The sequence below is a fragment of the Callithrix jacchus genome, chromosome 3, assembly GCF_049354715.1.
Source record: "Callithrix jacchus isolate 240 chromosome 3, calJac240_pri, whole genome shotgun sequence".
Lineage (NCBI taxonomy): Eukaryota > Metazoa > Chordata > Mammalia > Primates > Cebidae > Callithrix > Callithrix jacchus.
The window spans coordinates 110,878,269-110,898,398 of NC_133504.1; the positions used below are offsets into that span (position 1 = coordinate 110,878,269).

General features: G+C 33.1%; 1 protein-coding gene across 18 annotated transcripts in view; it reads right to left on the reverse strand.

The window, feature by feature from the left end:
• The window catches only part of PTPN13 (protein tyrosine phosphatase non-receptor type 13), a 215,805-nt gene that overhangs the window by 106,787 nt on the left and 88,888 nt on the right, over positions 1 to 20,130 (reverse strand). For 16 of the 18 annotated variants that reach the window (XM_035294558.3, XM_035294557.3, XM_078366890.1 and 13 more), the window contains 3 exons: positions 19,054 to 19,239; positions 13,839 to 13,926; positions 6,039 to 6,602 (listed from right to left, as the gene is read on the reverse strand). In XM_035294558.3, the coding sequence (XP_035150449.3) occupies positions 6,039 to 6,602; positions 13,839 to 13,926; positions 19,054 to 19,239 (838 nt within the window). The remainder of the gene's footprint in view (positions 1 to 6,038; positions 6,603 to 13,838; positions 13,927 to 19,053; positions 19,240 to 20,130) is intronic. The other 2 variants (XM_078366891.1, XM_035294556.3) reach the window with 1 other exon arrangement.

Below are 20,130 nucleotides of genomic sequence, written 5' to 3' on the forward strand. Positions count from 1 at the left end.
GGATTTCAAAATGCAACTTTATTTTTCCAGTTGGATAAACAAAAAGAAAAGTAAATACATATTCTCAGTTGTATTCTGATTTAAGCTAAATAATAACTTATTGCTCACCTTCTCCCAAATGGTTCTGAAACCAGTCTTTCCTCAACTGAGTGTTGGCTTTTTATACTAACCTAATGTCATATGGGAATAGTCAACAGCTGCACTGTCCAATACTCCAGTATGGTGTCCACTAGCCACATGTAACTATGTAGGTTTAAATAAAATAAATTATTCCTCAGTTGCACTACCTATATTGCAAGTACTCCATAGTCACATGTAGCTAGTAGCTACTGAGTTGGACTGTGCAGATATAGAATATTTCCTCCACTGAAGAAATTCTGTTGGACAATACTGGTCTAAAATAGAAATCTCTTTAAAAATCCCGCTCTGGAAACACCGTAGACACTTCTTTCCTAAGGTGTTGATTCTATCTGCATCATACTTTGCATTCTTCAGAGACACAAAATATATTTGCCTTTCATTTATAATCTAATAATTAAGTCTTCTTAATCTAGAAATTAAGTCATTAATACCTGAAATACATGTGGTATTTGACCAGTATTACAGGAAATCCCTGCTTATTCTCACTTACTTCTGTTGAACTGATATAAATCAAATAAAAACATGAATATGAAAATTATTTTAGCTCATGGAGTAATCTAAAATAACTCAATCATATTTTTTCCTTGCTATTCAAAGGCAAATATGGTAAAGAAATAAAAATTAAAATAGTTCATCCTTACTAGTTTTGAAGTTTAAAAGATAAGTTTTGAAAATATACATATATCTCCATAAGAATTATAAGATACTAAAAGTATCACACATGATACTTGAACATACACATTTATAAATTCATTCCTTTTCTTTTAAGTGTAACTATAAGAATGCAAACTTTTAAATGCAATCTTCTCAAATGAAATATTAAGTTTCCTCAAATGAGAATGGGTTCCCATACTTGAGTGTTTACATATTCTAGTTGCACAACACGGGGCAGTCATGGGACAGCAAAACTAGGCTAGGACCAGAGATGACACCACTAGAAAGAAGAAAACAATATTTCATTTTGATGTGAAGTATGTTGATTAACAGCTGATTAAACAAATAACACTTAACCATAGACACTTTTGTAGAAATTAGTTTTATCTGTTCTTCATACTTTCTAGTATTGTACAGAATGCAGAAGAGTTGCAACTGTTGGAAGCCAAATGCTATTCATGATCCCCACCCAGGGTGTGGGAGTACTGCTTGTACTATACTCACAGTACTGGTTCCAAGTCAATCTCATAATCAGGAATGTACTGCCAACCCACAGAGCAATGGATAGGGCGTGTATGGTAATTACACCACAAGAAAGAAAGAGACATTTGTCAGATACTCCTATTAGAAAACAGACAAATACTCAGATCTTGGGATGGAGTTGAAGAGGTAGAAAAGAAAATACTGAGAAAAAAGAAGAGATTAGACAGTCCTGTTCTGAGGGTAAAAAAAAGTAGAATTAAAAGAATGACATGAAAAAGAGCAACATCAATTTTTAAAACTAGTTTCCACAAGAGAAACCTAAGTTAGGTTTCTTCCTGCCCCTTCCCTACTGCTTTATGTATGTAGAGAACTATCTGAAAAGTGTTAACTTAATAATTGCAGTAATAATCTTCTATTTATATTTTTTCAATATCAACTACAATTTCTTTCTTGAGATCTTTTTTGTTCTTATCTCATTTTGTTCCCAAAGTAATCAGAGCACTCGATGCCAATTGCTGCTTTTTGATAATTTATGCCCTATCTTGTCAGTCATAGAATTAGTTATCTTAAAGATCCAACCATAGTAGAACCACACCAAAATACTATCTACCACAGTAGATAACATAATGCAGTTCCATCTTTACCCCTGCACTGTATGGTTTAATGCAGAAAGAACTAAAAGTGCCTCACTTTAAGCTATTCTTTCATAATACTATCTTGTTTTGCTGTATTAAAAATTATGTAATTTTGTTGAGGAGACATTTAAGTGACTTCATAGGCAGTTAGTTGAATATCCAATGTCCCAATCATGTATTTGACATGTGTCTGTTCTCTTCTTTAAATCAGGACAGCAGAGTGGAAGAATCTTATAATTGGACTCTAGAGACTTGGATTCAAAATATAGCTTTCTTATGGATTATGAATTGTGGATTATGAATTATAAACTTCCCTGGACCTCTGAAAATGAGCTGTTTGGTTTAAATGGTATCCAGATTCCTTCCAGTTCCAAATTCCATGATTTGAAGGTCTAGTGTCCCATATACTAGTTAGCTAGTTGTTAGCTGAAGAAATGCTGAGGAGATTATTTAGGTAAAGGATTCTTTCAAGGGGATGGGGCCTGGGTTAAGGAAAAAGCTATACATAAGAGGCTGGAGAAAAATTGTTTCTTATTAACAATAACCCTTCTTTCATACCCAAAGAACAAATTAAAATTTAGCAATTTTGTTTCTTCCAATTATTGTATCAGCTCAGGAATGTGGAATACAACTTAAAAAAAAAAAAGTCACATGTAGTGGGAAATCCTTAGACCAATATTCTAAAAATCTATGATAAAAATCTACAATCTCCAAAATAATAAAACTCTATCATTAACTCGTTATGTAATCTTGGATAGGTTATTAAATCTTCACAAGCCCAAGAATATGGTTAGATAACATATCCTCTAAGACCTCTTCTAGTTCTAAAATTACTGAAACCCATTAGCAACTGCCAAATTTAAAAATCACAAAAATTGTACAGAATGTTTTTAAAAGTTTAAAAAGCAAATATTTTAAGAAAAAATTGTGTACAATAAAATATGTACATTAATATTTACTGTCTTGCTTGATTTAACACACATAAAAAGGGATCTGTGAAGCCTGTCTCTCATGAGAAACATGGGATTTATATGATTTCTATTCCTTTTTCTTTGTATAGTAGCTAAAATCTCCATATTATCAATCTGCATGTTTGTTTGCACATCTAACATAAATTACCTTACTTTTTTTTTTTTTTTTTTTTTGAGACAGAGTCTTGCTCTGTTGCCAGGCGCCAGGCTGGAGTGCAGTGGCACAATCTCGGCTCACTGCAACCTCCGCCTCCTTCACTTTTAGAAAAAGCACAGCATAAGACCAGCAAGTTACTCAACTAGTAAGAATTAGTGCTTTTGAATTCTAAACCTCTAACATTCCTTTTGAATAATGCTTTTAATCTAAAGCAAACATACTTTATTGCTACTTTCAAGTTACTATATAATAATGGAGGTTTAAGGGAGTATATCTCCATAATAATCCAACATTTTTAAGTGTTTGTTTAACTGAGTTGTAAAATATCCTCTGGGGGAATAACAGGTAGGTCCTTCATGAGAGAAAATGCTTTTGAAAACACTCCATAGTTAAAAAGATTTCAGGATTGTCCCATATCAAACAATTCAAAGCACATTTTAGAGTTTTTAAAAGATTTTCTTTTGTTTGTGCATCCTGTAACAAATACAAAATTTCTAAATCTGGAAATGATATCAAATATGTAGTTACCTTTTGAACAAATAAGGGTCTACAAGAATTATGCATCATCTTTGCAGATATAAAAGCATATGTGGAAATAAGTTGGTCTGAGTTTCCTTAACACTAATATCCATGTACATACACATTACCTGAGAAGATAATAGAATCACATGCTACAATAGTCTAATATATTTTGTTATAAGTAATGAAGAGCAAATGAAATACATTAAATAGGCCATTATGGCACAATTTAACAGATTAAATATGCTTCTATTAATGTTTGATGTTTTTCCTGTTTAACTCTCCAAGCAAGTTTCAAGTGTTAAAAAAAATTCTCAAAGCTTCGCTAATTCACATTACTACTAATTTACCAAATATTAAGATAAATAATCTTTTTAAAGTTAGATCACACATAAAAACATCAGCAATTATAATTTTATTATTACTATTATTAGAGACAGGGTCTTCCTTTTTTGTCCAGTTTAGAGTGTAGTGGCATGACGACAGATTACTGCAGCTTCAAACCTTTCAGCTCAAGTGATCCTCCCACCTCAGCCTCCCGAGTAGCTGGAACTACAGGTGTGCACCACCACACCTCGTTAATTAAAACAATTTTTTTTTAAAGATATGAGGTCTTTCTTTGTTGCCCAGACTAGTCTTGAATTTCTGACTTCAAGCAATTCTCCCACCATAACCTCCAAAAGTACTAGGATTATAGGTGTGAGCCACCATGTCTGGCCTATAATTTCATTTATAATATTCACATTAAAAAAAGATACTACTCTGTCTTTTAAATGTTAGAAATACTCATCTAAATTGGTACATATCTTCATTATTTATATTTTGAAAATTTTAATGGCTTTAGCTATTTGAATCATTGAAAGGTTTTTTTTTCCCCCACAATGGACAAGATTTCTTTACATAATTGTTTCCATGAGGGTATGCTCAACAGAAGGTTAGACTAAATTATTGTTCATATACTGGCTGTTGTACAACATAAAAAAAGAGATTTCTCTTTTAAGCCATAGAAAGTGACTAATCTCTTTGCTATCACAATTCCAAAAGTTGTAAAGTTGTACACAAATTTCTAAATTTTTACTTCCTATCTTTGAAAGTTTTCAATGAAGATTACATATAACTGTCTCATAAAGTTGGCTAATATTTTTGAAAAATTCATGTTATAAATTGGTATCAATTAAATATTCAATAATTTCCTCCATAATTTTAAATTCTTTACTAATTTTCAATTTCTGAAATTGAAAAAAAATACAAACCTTCTTTTACTCAAAGTAAAACAAAACTCAGAAAGTATGTTCAGCTCCAGAGCTATGCTTAAAACTTAGGTAACAGAGCAACAGATCTTTAGAATACTTTCAAGGAAATACACGAATAAAAAATATTACACAAAAATGATGACCTTAAAAATAAAAATGACCCTTAATTATGTCATTATTTTTTTTGAACTAGAAAACATCTTAAAGTTGTCTTTAATAAGCTATTACCTAGGATGTGTCTAGGAAGCAAGGGCAGCTATAAAATTTGAATCTGAAAAAAAGGTACAGAATTAGATTAAAAATTATCTCTTCTTTTCTCATGCTTCTATTCATACTAAAAATAGCCTGTACCTATATGTCACATCTATTTATACTGAAAATAGCCTTTATTCATATGTCTTGGACATAATTTTACTCCAATCTACATATTGAGTTTTGTGTGTGAAATCAAGTATTTTTCAAACAGAGTTTTTTCCTAGAATAAGAATTTACCACTTATGAAGTTATTTTTATATTACTCACACTACTAATGTAATATTAATCACTTTATATTCATTACCTAATTAACCTATTTTGAGAAGCCTATTTTATAGATGGAATAATTTAGACTTGGAGAGATGAAGTCCATGTAAGGACCACATAGTTACTAATGAGGAAAGGAATTCAAACCGAGGCTGACTCTATAAACCTAAAGTGTACTATGATTCAAAACTTTATTCCAGACAAAGTACATTATAATCTATAGTTCTGCTGCAACATTTGTTTTTTGAAGCTGGTAGTCTGGGAAGCAATGCACCGTAACCATGCTATTCTGCTTCTCTAGCACTGCCGATTTTGATGAACTGCTTCTTGTTTTCACAAACCAGTCATTTACTGAAGCCTCCCATGAGACAGTGCACGGTAGATGGCACGGTGGAGAATTTAAGCTAAAAGAAGTAGAAAATATGCCTCCTGCCTTCGAGAAGCTTGCAATCTAAAAATATACTACCTCAAATATTGAGAGACTATAACATGACTGGGCGTGTTTATTAGGGATGACTTTGTGGAAGCAGTGTACTTTGATTAGGGTTTTGATGGAAGGGAGAACGGAAAGACCAACCTGGGTACAAAGGTTTGGTAGTGAAAATAAGACTTGTAGCATGATTTAATAACCCTTCTTTATTTTGATAAAACATTTAAAAGACGTCTATTCGATTCTCTCTCAAACACACACAAAATTACTAACCTTCTACATTCATGGCTTCCCTCAGAACCTGAAGTTTCTTTTGTCTCTCTCGGATTCGGTCCAAAGCACTTGATATTGCTGAGGAGGTGGGCAATTCTCGAGTGTGATATGTTGGATCCATTTTCTGAGGGCCAAAGATGTCCAAAGCTATACTTCCATCTGAGTATCTTGCCTTCTTTTTTCTAGGAGTAGTAGAAGTCCGCACTGTTACTGCCTCAGGGTGACAATGACGATATATGCCAGTCTCTCCTGAAGAGAAGTCTCTGTCAGTTGTACAAAGCAAGTCCATGGATGAAGCCCAGCTCTTCTTCTTAGAAAGCACATCAATGCCAGGGATGGCTTTTTTTTCTGGGCCACTAGTTTTGAACTGGTAAGGGGAGCATGTATTTTCAGAATCTTCATGTCCAGAATTATCTGATAACATGTCCTTGAAATAATCTTCCTCATCTTGTGAATCTCTGATGGACAGAAATCCCATAGATTTACTAAGCCCTTTGTTAAGAAAGGTCGGATGAGAGAGTGGAGCCTTTTGCATGTCTAGTACATCAGAAGTAGAGCTTCTTCCTGGAATGATAAGAATCTATCATGTATGCACAGAATTTTAAGAAAATAAATGGGAATGTAATCCACTATTGACAATGAAAGTGGTGTCAATTTTCCAAATGCTCCAAATGGAATATCAGAGGTGAAATGGGATTGTGTTGATGGTGATAATAGAAGAGGAAAGAGACGTTACATTGCATAACTTTTCATAGTTCATTATCTCTTATCTAATAAAATCAATAAACTGAAATTACATTTTGAGTGGTATTATTTTATATTCATCAAAGGTGAATTATTTGGTTTAAAAAAGCAGACCAAAGTTTCTGATACTATTCAGTTTAGAAGAATATTCATTATCCAAGAAATTATTTGGGGCAATAACAGAATGTATAGTGAACTACTTTAACTTCTAAAGGCATAACAAACATGTCATATCAGTATAAAGTCCTGGTATATTCTGAACTTCTAAATAAATACACTTAAGGAAGAAACAAAGAATTCCTGCTATATTCTGGATAGAAATAAGATTGTAGCATTTGGTATTCTTAAGTATCAAGGTTTTATTATAATTAGCTATGTTTTCAGAAAACCTTATTGTGTTTGAAATCCAAATAATTTGATTGTGTTTAAGTTATGAAAGAAGCAATGTTTCCATGGCAGACCCTCATGCACTAAAAAAGTGTTTTCCTCTAGAACATAATTTACCATTATTTGCCAATTGTAATAAAGTATCAACTCTTATTCTTTAGTCCTTGATGTAGTTAAAATCAATAGTCATTCTACTTTTTCTTAAAGGTAGAAGTCTATAAATGTGACATACACCAAAAATGTCCATCCAGTAATTTTGTGAATCCATAGACTCAATAACAAAAAATCACATATATGTCCACTAGTGAAAAAAGAAATGTAGGTAAATAAATACTTTATAGTTACTAACTCACTAGCCCATAAACACTGAAGATTTCCTGTGCTACCTTCTGTGATCTTTTTAATATTCTACCCACTATATAATGACTAAAACCTTCTTAGTAATAAATTGCTTGTTTATTTAAAGACATCAATTGCCTCTTTAGTGTAACAACTATAAGCTTTAATTCTCTCAACACAAATTTTACCTCAAAAAATCTTTAAAAAGAGAATTCATTTCAGAATGGCAGCAAATAATTGCTTAAGGATAAGATTAAAACATTGTGCTTTTATTGTACCTCATCTTCCCCTGAATCTACTCATGTGTAAATAAGGATAACATGTATCTTTGGGGCACAACATATAAAGAACACCAAAAAATATACTATATCACATCCAGACACAGATTGTCACAGTCTCCAGCTTCTAATCTAAGATAATTTGAAAACTGATAAACATATGTCTGTGTTACAGTATTTTAGGGGTAAGTTACATTCTTAAAAACCACATTTTGGAACTAATTAATTTAAAATTTTATTAAATAGAGAACAGAGATATTCTTGAAAATTGATAGAACACATTCGATTTTAAAAAAGAATGGAAAAGATTCAAGGATCATAAACCACAGATAGATGAACTCAATCATCTGCCTTATTCTGCTGCCTTGCCTACCAAAGTAGTAGTTTCCCAAGCTGTCAAAACTTGGAAAAGCACCAAACAAGTGGGTATTGGGCAATACCATAAATTCATAGTCAACCATTTTGTACAAGCAATACCATATGTTAATAGTAAGTCTGTTAACTTTCCACAATCACTGTTTCACTTTTCCTCATTTTTCACATTTTCTACCTTAACTCCCTACTCTTTGAGCTGATGGTGTTGTCATATCTCCAAGAAAACAGGAGCTGTTGGAGGAGAGCTTTGTCATCTTTCCATGAGTAATTCTATACTACTATGTCTATTCTTTTCTTTGTCTTCTTAAAAGATGAAATTTCCTACCAGTTGAAGGCCAATCCCCAATATGTATTCTGGATTCCCCCATTTCACTTTATCGAAGACTTTACTTTTTTAATTCTCTGTTGCTATCTCCTTCTATTTTCATTATTCTTCCTTTCTATTGAATATTCCCATTAGTATGTGAACATAATCTAATATCTCCCATAGTCAAACCAAATAAAACAAAACCCTTCCTTGTTAACCGCATTTCCCCCTAGCTATTGCTATCTTGCCATTTCTTACTTCCCATTCATTATTCTATCCACTTTAATCGGCTTCCACCTACTCCATACATTAGCAATTCTTATTGGGTATGGCCAGCGATTTCTGCTTGCCAAATCAGATGTACCTTTTGGTATACATATTTTACTTCTCAGTAACAACTGATTATGATGATGATCCTTTACTCAATCTTTCCTCTATTTACATACCTGGCTTCCTCCTACCTGTCAGACTGCTCACTCTTAGTCTTTGGTTTTCCTTCCTTTATTAGATATCTAAACGTTGGATTTCCTTAGATGTCAGTTTTAGAATTCCATCTACGCACTTTGTCTTTATATAATTTATTCCATTAACAAGGCTGTAATATCATAAATATGTTGACAACTCCCAAACTGATATGCTTAGGGAGTTCTAATCATATATAAATGAAACTTCAATTTATACTTCAGAAGAACCTCAAATGCAGCATGCTCAAAACTGATGTTTTGCTTTCCACATCCCAAACTGTCCATTCTTCTCTGGTCTTTCCTATTACAATAAGTGGACCCATTATTCAACTAATTGTTCAAAACTGAAATATAGGCACCATCCTTAAATATTTTACCTTATTTAATCCCCATATCAAATCCATCAGTAAATGATGGTTATTAAAATTCTCAAAGATATTTATTATTTCATGTATTCTAAATTCCACTGCCATCATCCTATTTCCAATTAACACTACTGCTCGACAAGATTGCCTCAATGGCCCTAAGCATTTTTCTTCTCAAGAATGCATAGCTTGCTAAAAGATAAATGGGAAACAAGAAATATACTTTATTTACAAATAAAATATTTCATATTTGTATTCCTTGAGTAAGAGCTCAAGAACATAAAGTCTTTGTAACAGAACACATTCCATTTATTTTAGTTAAGTTGAAAAAACTTCCTTGTAAATTACATTATATTTTAACTATTTTTGTTATATGTGATTAACATTATCCTACATTGGATATCATCATTCACCTTTCACTTCACACAGACTCAAAAATTCACATCTCTTAGAAGTAAACTTTGAAATAACATTTCAATATTAAAAGAAGCTCCCCAAGTCCCCACGTATCCTCACAAATTTAGGCATTAAAATAACCCCATGATATTATTAATATGCCTAAGTTCTGAAGCAATATCATGTTGATCTGATAATAGTGTACGTTTCCACCTTAAGCTTGACAAGAAATGTTTGATTTCTTTCTGCTCAGTGAAGCTATTTTATCAGTAGTGGCAGTATTAGGTAAGAAAGTAGGGCTCACTAGTTCAGGCATTAGCTTCTGCGACAGATCTTGGAGGTAAGATATATAGAGAGACATTTTAAAGTCATTTACTTACAGATGAAAAATTTTATTATGTTTGAGCTGAACAATTAAATCACTAGGTATAAGGCATTCCCAAATTTGCTTACCTCTTTCCAACTAATTCTGTATCTCAATGCACATCTGAACATTTTCTTTATTAAAGACTGTAGTCAGTAGCCCAATAAACTAACGGTATCACCACATACAGATTTTAGGTTAGTGCACGTTGAAGAAAATGTTTTCCTAATAATGTACTACAAGGTTGCTTTGCTGCAACTGACCATTGACAGTTAAGAACTGGCACTGCCAAGTGTCCTAGGCATCTTAGAAGAATTACTTCTTCTTCAAGAGATAATTTTGTTTTCAATCTTAAACTTAAAATTAGTGTATGCAGCTGACTATTAGCTGCTGATGTTTCTGCCTGGTAATGGCTATAATTAGTATATTTATATTGGTTCTGTCCTTAAAATGAGGTTTTATACATTTTTAAAAGGTAAATGAAAAGAATACTTGTATAATACTACTGTGCAAAGCAATGATGGCTAAGAAGTTCTGAAGAATCCTCTTCCCTTGTACTTGATCCAAATAAGACTATTATTTCAGTATTAGGACCTTTACTTCTACTACAAAATAGAAATGTAAACAAAATTTGGTGTATCCTGAGTGACTAATTATAATTACTCACAAATTCTCTTGAGTTTAGATATAAGGGAGATTTTATTCTCCAATATGACTATTAGAGTATAAAATCAATGGACAATCTACTTAAGGATTTTATTTCTCTGTTAATTTTGTAAAGTCATGGCAGTCAATGCTTCCTTAACTGCATTAGAACAGAATATTAATAATAAGAATTCTAAGGAACTATTGGAAAATAATACTAAATCTTTCTTAGTATTATGAAAACAAAATCACATAAAAGGCATAAAAATCTGTATTAAAACTTCTGATGTTTTGTTGTTATAATAAGAAAATGGTCTAATAATACGAGCCAAGATGTTTTCTTTTTCTTTTTCATAGAACTTAATGTTTAAAATAGGCTAAATAAACTATAGTCTCACATATTTATGGAGCTATTAAATAATTACACTACAAATACATTACACTTCAAAATCTAGTATTTCTGTAAAACTTTTTCTCGTTCAACTGAACATCTATAAAAACTAATAGGTTTTTCCTTTCTTCAGCATCTATATGTCCAGAAAAATTTTTAAATTTTATAAATGTTGTTTATGAAACAAATATATGTATATATGCAAATGATAAATAACTTGCTATTTAAAATATGTTATCAAGTATAGACTCAGTACAATCTCTTAATTGCTATCTTTAAAATACTATGTAACAATTAGTTGCTGAAACATTAAGCCTCTGAATCACTGAAAGTAATAAAATCTAAACGATGTTAGCATTTAATAATTCTTACAATTTGATAAACTAAATATTGCAAGGCTCACCTTTTTCTTTCTACAGATCCACAATGGAAAGGGAGATAGAATGGGAGTTGTATATACATAAATAAATATATATGAACATTTTTTATTCTTAGAAAAAATAAATTGTCTGCAAAAATTAATAATACAACATTACAGTTATTAAATTAAGAAGTAAAAAATAAGCAAATAAACTTCAATTACATAACATGGCCACTTAATGGTAGGAGGAAATGGTAGTAGAGAATTGCTGAAAGAGGTGAGAGAAAGAATAAGAAAGAAATAAGAAAAGAGCTAGGAAGGGAGGAAAGAGGGAAGTAGGGAGAGGAAAGAGAGGGAGAAAACAGAAAAAGATAAATAAGAAAAACAACAATGTCTTTTAAATCTAATGTTTCACTTATTAAAATGTTCATTATGTCTCCCAAAGGATTCTTGCACCTTGCTATTGACATTCATCTATAAGTTTCTGTTATTATTCAACTGTAAAATAGGAGATTGAGTGAAAATTTGATACATTAATAAATTGCTGCTATGCTTAGTGCCAAAGTTTACATTATATACTATCTCAAATCCTAGAATAGGATAAACAGATTTTTACCTATAAAAAGAAAGGGACAGAAACACAGTATGGGGACACAATTATAGGAAGAAAGTATTTGCAAGGAGGTATGAAAAATACTTTAAAAGTTGTCACCACATTGTATTTTTTTGACCCACATATAAACTAATTATATATGTATAAGAAAAAAACATTTTTATATAGTAATTTGTATCATAGGTTTCATATCATCAGTGTAGTAGTTTATTTCTAACCAGAAATAAGTTACTACACTGATGATATGAAAGCTAAAATATCTTTTCAGAAATATAGTCTTTATTCACAATTAATGGAAGCACCAAAACAGATACTAAACTGTACCATTACAAAATCACTTCCTTAGAAACAATTTTACTGCTTTTCTTTAACTTATATATTTCTTCCTCTCAGATATCAAGAGTTCTGACTCTGTAAAAATTTGGTTCAGATAGTCAAGGTCTACATTTAGTTTTCACAATTAGAGTTGCTCATAGGTTTTAAATAAGACAGCCTTCTCTGAAGATCTGATTAAATTAAAGTCTTAACTTTTTAATCTATTTTACTATCCTGTATCAATCAGAATATATTTTATTAGAATATATTTAAGCAACTTGTACATTTACTTCTACCTAGCCCCAAGATCTAAGAGAAGATTTAAAAAAGTATTTTTGTTAATGTTTAGATTATCATGATTCTCAACATTGCTTGATAAGAAAAGAACAAAGATAATCAGCAAAATCAAAAGTTTATTTTATAAATAAGCCATGCCTGAAACTTAACAATAGAAAATAGTCACATAAAATTATATTTACTTTTATTTCAAGCATTTGCAATTTCCATTCATTTCTTTTTCTTTTCGTTCTTCTTCTTCTTTTTTTTTTCTTTTTTGTGAGACAGAGTTTCGCTCTTTGTTGCCCAGGCTGGAGTGCAGTGGCGAGATCTCGGCTCACTGCAATCTCCGCCTCCCAGGTTTAAGTGATTCTCCTGTCTTAGCCTCCCAAGTAGCTGGGATTACAGGCACCCACCACCACACCTGGCTAATTTTTGTATTTTTAGAAGAGATGGGGTTTCACCATATTGGCCAGGCTGGTATTGAAATCCTCACCTTAGGTGATCCATCCGCCTGGGCCTCCCAAAGTGCTGGGATTACAGGTGTGAGCCACTATGCCCAACCTGAAATTTCCATTCATTTCTTTTTTAAAAAATCAATTTTATAATTATCATAGGATACATAATTATATAATGCTATTGACAAATAGCAAAACCACTATTCATCATTAGTTTTTATTTACTATGTATCATATGACCTAAGGCAGTATTTGCTAACTCCATGATGAAATCAATTTAGTGAATTATTACTAGAATTCTAAAAAAAAGTATAGAAAATATCAGAGTGCAGTAAGAAAAATGTTTTCTGAAACTTTTGTTTCAGTAGTGTTTATGTTCATAAACATGCATGTGTTTATTCAGTCATGCTTTATAAAGTATTTTTAATATGAAATACCATGATAAAGTAAATAAATGATATTATTATTGGTATACCAATACTGGAAAGGGAAATAATATACTCTGGGAATCCTAACTATATTAATAATGTTTTCTGCATAACTTTAATGAAATTATTTTTTAATATAGCTAGTGTTCCTGTCTATTCCCTACCTACACTTTCTACGCTTGTGTTCTAATCATAGTTGCAACTATCAGATTTCAAAGCCAGGTAAGTATAATTATGTTAAAAAAAGATGGGGTAGGATTAAAGCCTAGAAATTTCCTATTGATATACTCTTACCTGTTGGTAATCCTTTTCCTCGCAATCGGTCTCGAATAGCCTGGCTTCGATCAGGTTTTTGTTCACTGTTACAGGAAAGCTGATCTGTCTGCACACAGGTAATAAAAAAATCAAGTTTGACAAAAGGATCTCCCTTTCGTTTTCATGGTAACTGTCTACAGAATGACACTAGTTACATGGTTTTTGGAGGATATAGTATAAAATAATGATACTCTATGTCCTATTGTATTTGTACAGTAATTTATATTCTTGGATCAGATGTACACCGCCCAGGGCTTGCCAATTCATTTTAGAAAATTAAAAGGCAAGAAGCAGTGACTGAAGAGTAACCTAATAACTAGAAAACACCATCAGATTAAATGTGTTAAAATGAGTGCTATTTAAAAACAGTAAACTTGAAGTCTTTTTTCCCCAATCAACAACTACTCTTAAGTTAGATTATAATTTAAAAACCACATTAATTTTGGTATAATAAAGTCTTCTCCTGATTATAACTATGCATTAGGGAATTTAAATTACTTTCCAAAATAATTTTATTGATCTTACCTGCTAGAAATTACATTTGAGAAATGCTAAGTCTTTTTTTTTTTCTTTTCTTTTTTGAGACAGTCTTGCTCTGTTGCCCAGGTTGGAGGATCTCGGTTCACCACAACCTCTGCTTCCCGGGTTCAAGCAATTCTCGTGCCTCACCCTCCAAAGTAGCTGGGACTACCAGAGCACGCCACCACACCCAGCTAGTTTTTGTATTTTTAGTAGAGGGTTTCACCATGTTGGTCAGGCTGGTCTTGAACTCCTGACCTCAAGTGATCTGTTTGCCTTGGGTCTCCCAAAGTGCCAGGATTATAGGCATGAGCTACCATGCCTGGCCAAGAAATGTGTGTCTTTAAATGGACTTTAAATTGTTGATTTAAACAAATTTAAATCAACGCTCTTTTAAGTTCCCTTTAAAGCAAAATGTTTAAGTAGTCTGAAAGTTTAATAGTTTTAACCAAGGGTATTTGCTTGAAATAAAGTATGCCAAATTAGGTCAAACTCCACGTTATAAAGGCTAAAAAAGTGGACAGATCACAGTCTTTTATTCAGGGGACCAATCAGAGGAGAAATGTCACTATAAATGGAAGAGAGAATGGTAAAGAGAAATTACTTAAATCTAGTACCAAGAGTATGCATACATATTTGTTTACACACACACACACACACACACCCCACAGAAATGTTTTAGTATTGATTCATTAGTGAAACTTGCTTGAATATGGATTAAAAACCTGTCTAAGGTAGTATATTCATGGCTCAGGCATTATGTTTTCTACCAATAAGAAGACTTGCAAATGGAAGTATTTCTGAAATAATGATATTTAAGTTGCATAAATGATGTTAGTCCAGACTATATAGTACTGTCAGCAACTGAAAAGACAGTAAATATCCCACATCTTTGAAAAGTTACTATTAATAACTATTGTTTACTGAACATGGAAGTTGCTATTAATAACTATTGTTTATTGAACAGTTACTATATGTTTTTGTGCTATTTAATCCTCAGTCAACCTCATATGGTAGATAATATTATCCTCATATTATAGATGAAGGGAGAAATAGCAAAGAAACTTCTAAGGAACACAAAGCAGCTCATTAATATGGAAATAATTACTTTCATGACAGTTTAATAATAAGGGTGATTGACACATATTATTCCTATTTTATAGATAAGTAAAATTGTGGTCCAAATATTATAACATTAAATCAGTGGAAAAACCTAGACAAGTAAGCTGGCTTGCTGATTTTTACCCCACACTAATTAATTTTAAGTAAGAATGATGATCACTTAGAATGAATTTCACACTAGTTAAAGACTAACTCATTCTATCAGCTACTGAAGGCAACAAAAGCTTTAAGGAATATATTGGGGTCAAAAACACTCAGTTCCAATGTCTGTCATTTACCATATCTGTAGCTATATGCAAGTTATTTAATCTTTCTTAGGCTTAGTTTCATGCCCTCTATAATGAGGATAAGGCTGGGCGCGGTGGCTCACGTCTGTAATTCCAGCACTTTGGGAGGCTGAGGCGGGTAGATCATGAGGTCAAGAGATTGAGACCATCCTGGTCAACATGGCGAAACCCCGTCTCTACTAAATCCAAAAAATTAGCTGGGCATGGTGGCACGTGCCTGTAATCCCAGCTACTCAGGAGGCCGAGGCAGGAGAACTACCTGAACCCAGGAGGCGGAGGTTGCCGTGAGCCGAGATCGCGCCATTGCACTCCAGCCTGGGTAACAAGAGTGAAATTCCGTCTCAAACAAACAAACAAACAAACAAACAAACAAACAAACAAACAAACAAAAAAGAGGATAAAAGTATCTCTATTAAATTCAGGTTGTTATGATGAATAATGTGATAATGCACATTAACTCCTTAGATAGTGCCTGGCACAGAGTAAAAAACAGTAGCCGTTGGAATTACTTCTATCCAGTGATGTTCAGGAGATGAGGAAGAGCAACAGAAAGGTAAGGGGAGCATTATTATACTTAGTGAAAATTTGTCTTTGGCAGGGAGTGGGGGCTCACGCCTGTAATCCCAGCACTTTGGGAAGCTGAGGCGGGCGGATCACAAGGTCAAGAGATGGAGACCATCCTGGCCAATATGGCGAAACCCTGTCTCTATTAAAAAAAAAAAATTGTCTTTGTGAAGGAAGGCTCTCTATATGCTGATTCCAATTGACCCTTCTATTTTTCTCTCCCATTAAATAACGCCATGATACACCCTATGCCATACTGTTCCCCAAATATATCTGCTTTTCTATTTCACAGTCTTTATCCAGATTCACTTTCCTCTGAGGAGATTACTCTTTCTATCTAGCCTACAGGATATAGTTCAAAGTGCTATTTTTTCTTTTATTTTGAGGTAGGGCCTTATTCTGTTGCCTAGGCTGGACTGAAGTGGTGTGATCATGGCTTATCACAGCCTTGACCTCCCAGGCTCAAGTGGTCCTCCCACCTCACCCTACCAAGTACCTAGGACTAAAGGCATGCACCACCATGCTCAGCTACAAAGTGCTATTTTTCAATGCAGTCATAATTTGCATCCTTTTCTTTCAAACTCTCATAGATGTTAAAATTTTTACTGTGTATCTTTTTACAGACTTCTTTCATTTTATAATTAAGCAAATGGTTATGGCATTTTAGATAAGAACTATTAGATGATTTTTTTTTTTTTTTTTTTTTTTTTGAGGCAGAGTCTTACTGTGGTGCCAGGCGCCAGGCTGGAGTGCCGTGGCGCGACCTCGGCTCACTGCAACTTCCGCCTCCCGGGTTCAAGCAATTCTCCCTCAGCCTCCCGAGTAGCTGGGACTAAAGGCGCTTGCCACCATGCCCAGCTAATTTTTGTATTTTTAGTAGAGACGGGGTTTCACCACGTTGGCCAGGATGGTCTCAATCTCTTGACCTCGTGATCTGCCCACCTCGGTCTCCCAGAGTGCTGGGATTACAGGTGTGAGCCACCGCACCCTGCCTAGGTGAAATATTTTATTCAAATTTGTATCTTCTACAATCTCTAGCACAGGTTTCATATATAAATGAGCAATAAAGATCCACTATAATAAGGAGAACTAAATGCTAAACCATAAAGGGATGAAGATTTTACATGTAATATGGGCAATTATTAGATAGCCAATAGAATTTCTATGGAGACAGAAAAAGAATTCTTCATTAAAAGACAGAAAAAATCTCTCTCTCACAATTTTACTATAGGAGTAAAATTAGCAAACAGCACAAAAGTCTTAGAGAAAGTGTGGTGCAGTAAAAAAGTCCCTGGACTGACTAATGGAAAACCCAAATCCCATAGTTGTTTGGGTATCAATTTCCTATCTATGAGGTGAAATTTTAAAGAATATTAGTCTTATGAGAATGTTTGTGAAAAAAAGACCTCCAAGACCAAGTAAGTCTGAGAAATGCTTCATTTACAGGCCTATTCTTCTTGAAGGTTAGTAATACAGCCTAGTATATTAAGGCTCTGCATGTTCTGCACATGTACCCCAAAACCTAAAATGCAATTAAAAAAAAAATCTCAAAAAAAAGGAGTTCTGCTGTGAAAATTTCCTTCAGTCTTTTCTTAAACATAGTCATAGAGGAATTTTTTGAACAAAAATATTAAAAACTGTGAGAAATGTTGGTCTAAACAGATGGTTTTCATAGAACTTTTAACAGCTTTACCTTTGGTCAAAAAAAAATCACATGCAGAAACAAACATCAAATAAAACTGAAACTGCTCTAGTTAAAGATGGAAAATGGGCAACCAACAAACCCATTTATTCAGCCTCTACTTACTACATTTCCTTTTGCTGTAGAACTGCAAAAGTTTCTTGGGGGAGAGTTTACAAACCATTTGTCTAGAAGATCTCTGGACCTATCAGTTATCAATTGGAAAATGGTGTGGAATTTGGATATATTCCTGGCAGCCATCTGACATCCTGGTTAAGATGGGAACTAAACCCCTACTGATGAGGAATTCTGAGGAAGCCAACAAGAACACTGTGTGGCAGTGGTAAATTTGTAACCTGTACAAAGAAGAAGGACCAACACTCAGGGACTATAACCCTAAGAATAAGAGCAGATAAAGTATAGATCCAGATCAGATAGTGCAAACAAGATAGAATGCAGCCTTAGAAATGCAGAACAGAGGTGGGATAGAGCATTAGTTATTCTTGGAATTCTTCATATTCAAGACAAGAGAAAAAGAAGAATCCAGGTCTTGGGGAAATCTGGCAGAGATACAAGCATGGATTCTCTCTGATAAGGAGGGAAAGTGGAGAAGGTTTGGGAAATATCTACAAGATGCAGACAAATGAGTGGTTAAGAAATAGCTATAAAGCAACCAAAAGTACATTTAAATATTTCTAAAATCCATTTTCATGTGAATACATTTTTTTCTAGGTCTTCACAAAATCTAAGAAAGAAAACAAGAGCAGACATTTTCAGCTCAAACATGCTATCATTCTATGATACTTTGGGGGAATAACTCTTGCAATATCTATACTTATTGCAATGAGCTTCTAAATTTTAAGTATTGTTTCAAATAAACAATTTATATTAGAAGAACTTAAATTTTCCATTTCTAGTCTTCATTAAGAAAATGCTACCTATATAGTATCTTTAAAGAAATTTTGTGATATCCACTAAATTTTAAAATATGACTATATATACCATTATAACTGTAGCTTACCCCAGAAAGATTTCCCAGAACGAGTTTTACCAGGTGTTTCACATAAGAAAATGAGGGTGCACAATTGCTATTCCTAATGTGGGCGCTGCAAGCATCCAGCACAGTTCGAACGGAAACTCGAGCATAAATAACATCCTCACACATTCCAAGCAGTATGCTGTTGAGATGATCTCCAAGCTTGATAGGCTAAATATAAATAAAGGAAAAGCCACATTAATAAATGTGAGTAAATATTCTTTTTAATGAGACAAATCATTCTGGGAATCACAGGAACCACACTAAAATACACTTCACATACTTGAATAAAATAAATTCCTTATTAGCATAAGTATCTTACTGTGTTTTACCTTCTTATGGTCCAAAAAAATATTAGTAGAAGATGGTTAACTTCCCTAGAGAGGAAGTATAGAAAAACTCCAAGCATTTTAAAATATAAAATAGTGAAATTCTTGGGTTATTCAAATGTTTTGATAAACACTTACTATATGTACACACACACACACCATGTGGGGGAATAAACTGTTTCATAATATTACATAAAATGTAATACGGTCAATACATATAATTTGATACTTCCATGATAACTTAAAGGAGATTTAAAATACTATAATGCCTCAAGACCATTTAAATATAAATTCTCATTATGTTGGTCAAACAGACAAGTCAGAATGTGAGGGCTTTTAAAAAAATTGGTTAATGTATTTTGTAGAATATTATATCTAAATGGCCAAAGAGCACATGAGTGGCCAACATCATTATTCACTAAGAAATGCAAATTAAAACCACTACAAGAAGCAGCCACTACACACGCAATAAAATAGTGAAAAATAAAAATACTAAGAATACAAGAATTGGTAAGGAGTGGAGCAATTAAAACTCACCTCCAAGCTGATGGCAGTTTAAGTTGGTATATCCACTTTGGTCTAAACAAATGCCTTTCCTATGACCTTTTCACTTCCCGTCCATTTGGGTAGTATTAATATATCATCCTTTAGGTATTTGCTTAGATGCAATGTCCTTTAAGAAACTTGTCCTCTCCCTCCAGGCCAAACCAAAAGTCCAAACTCTGTATTTCAT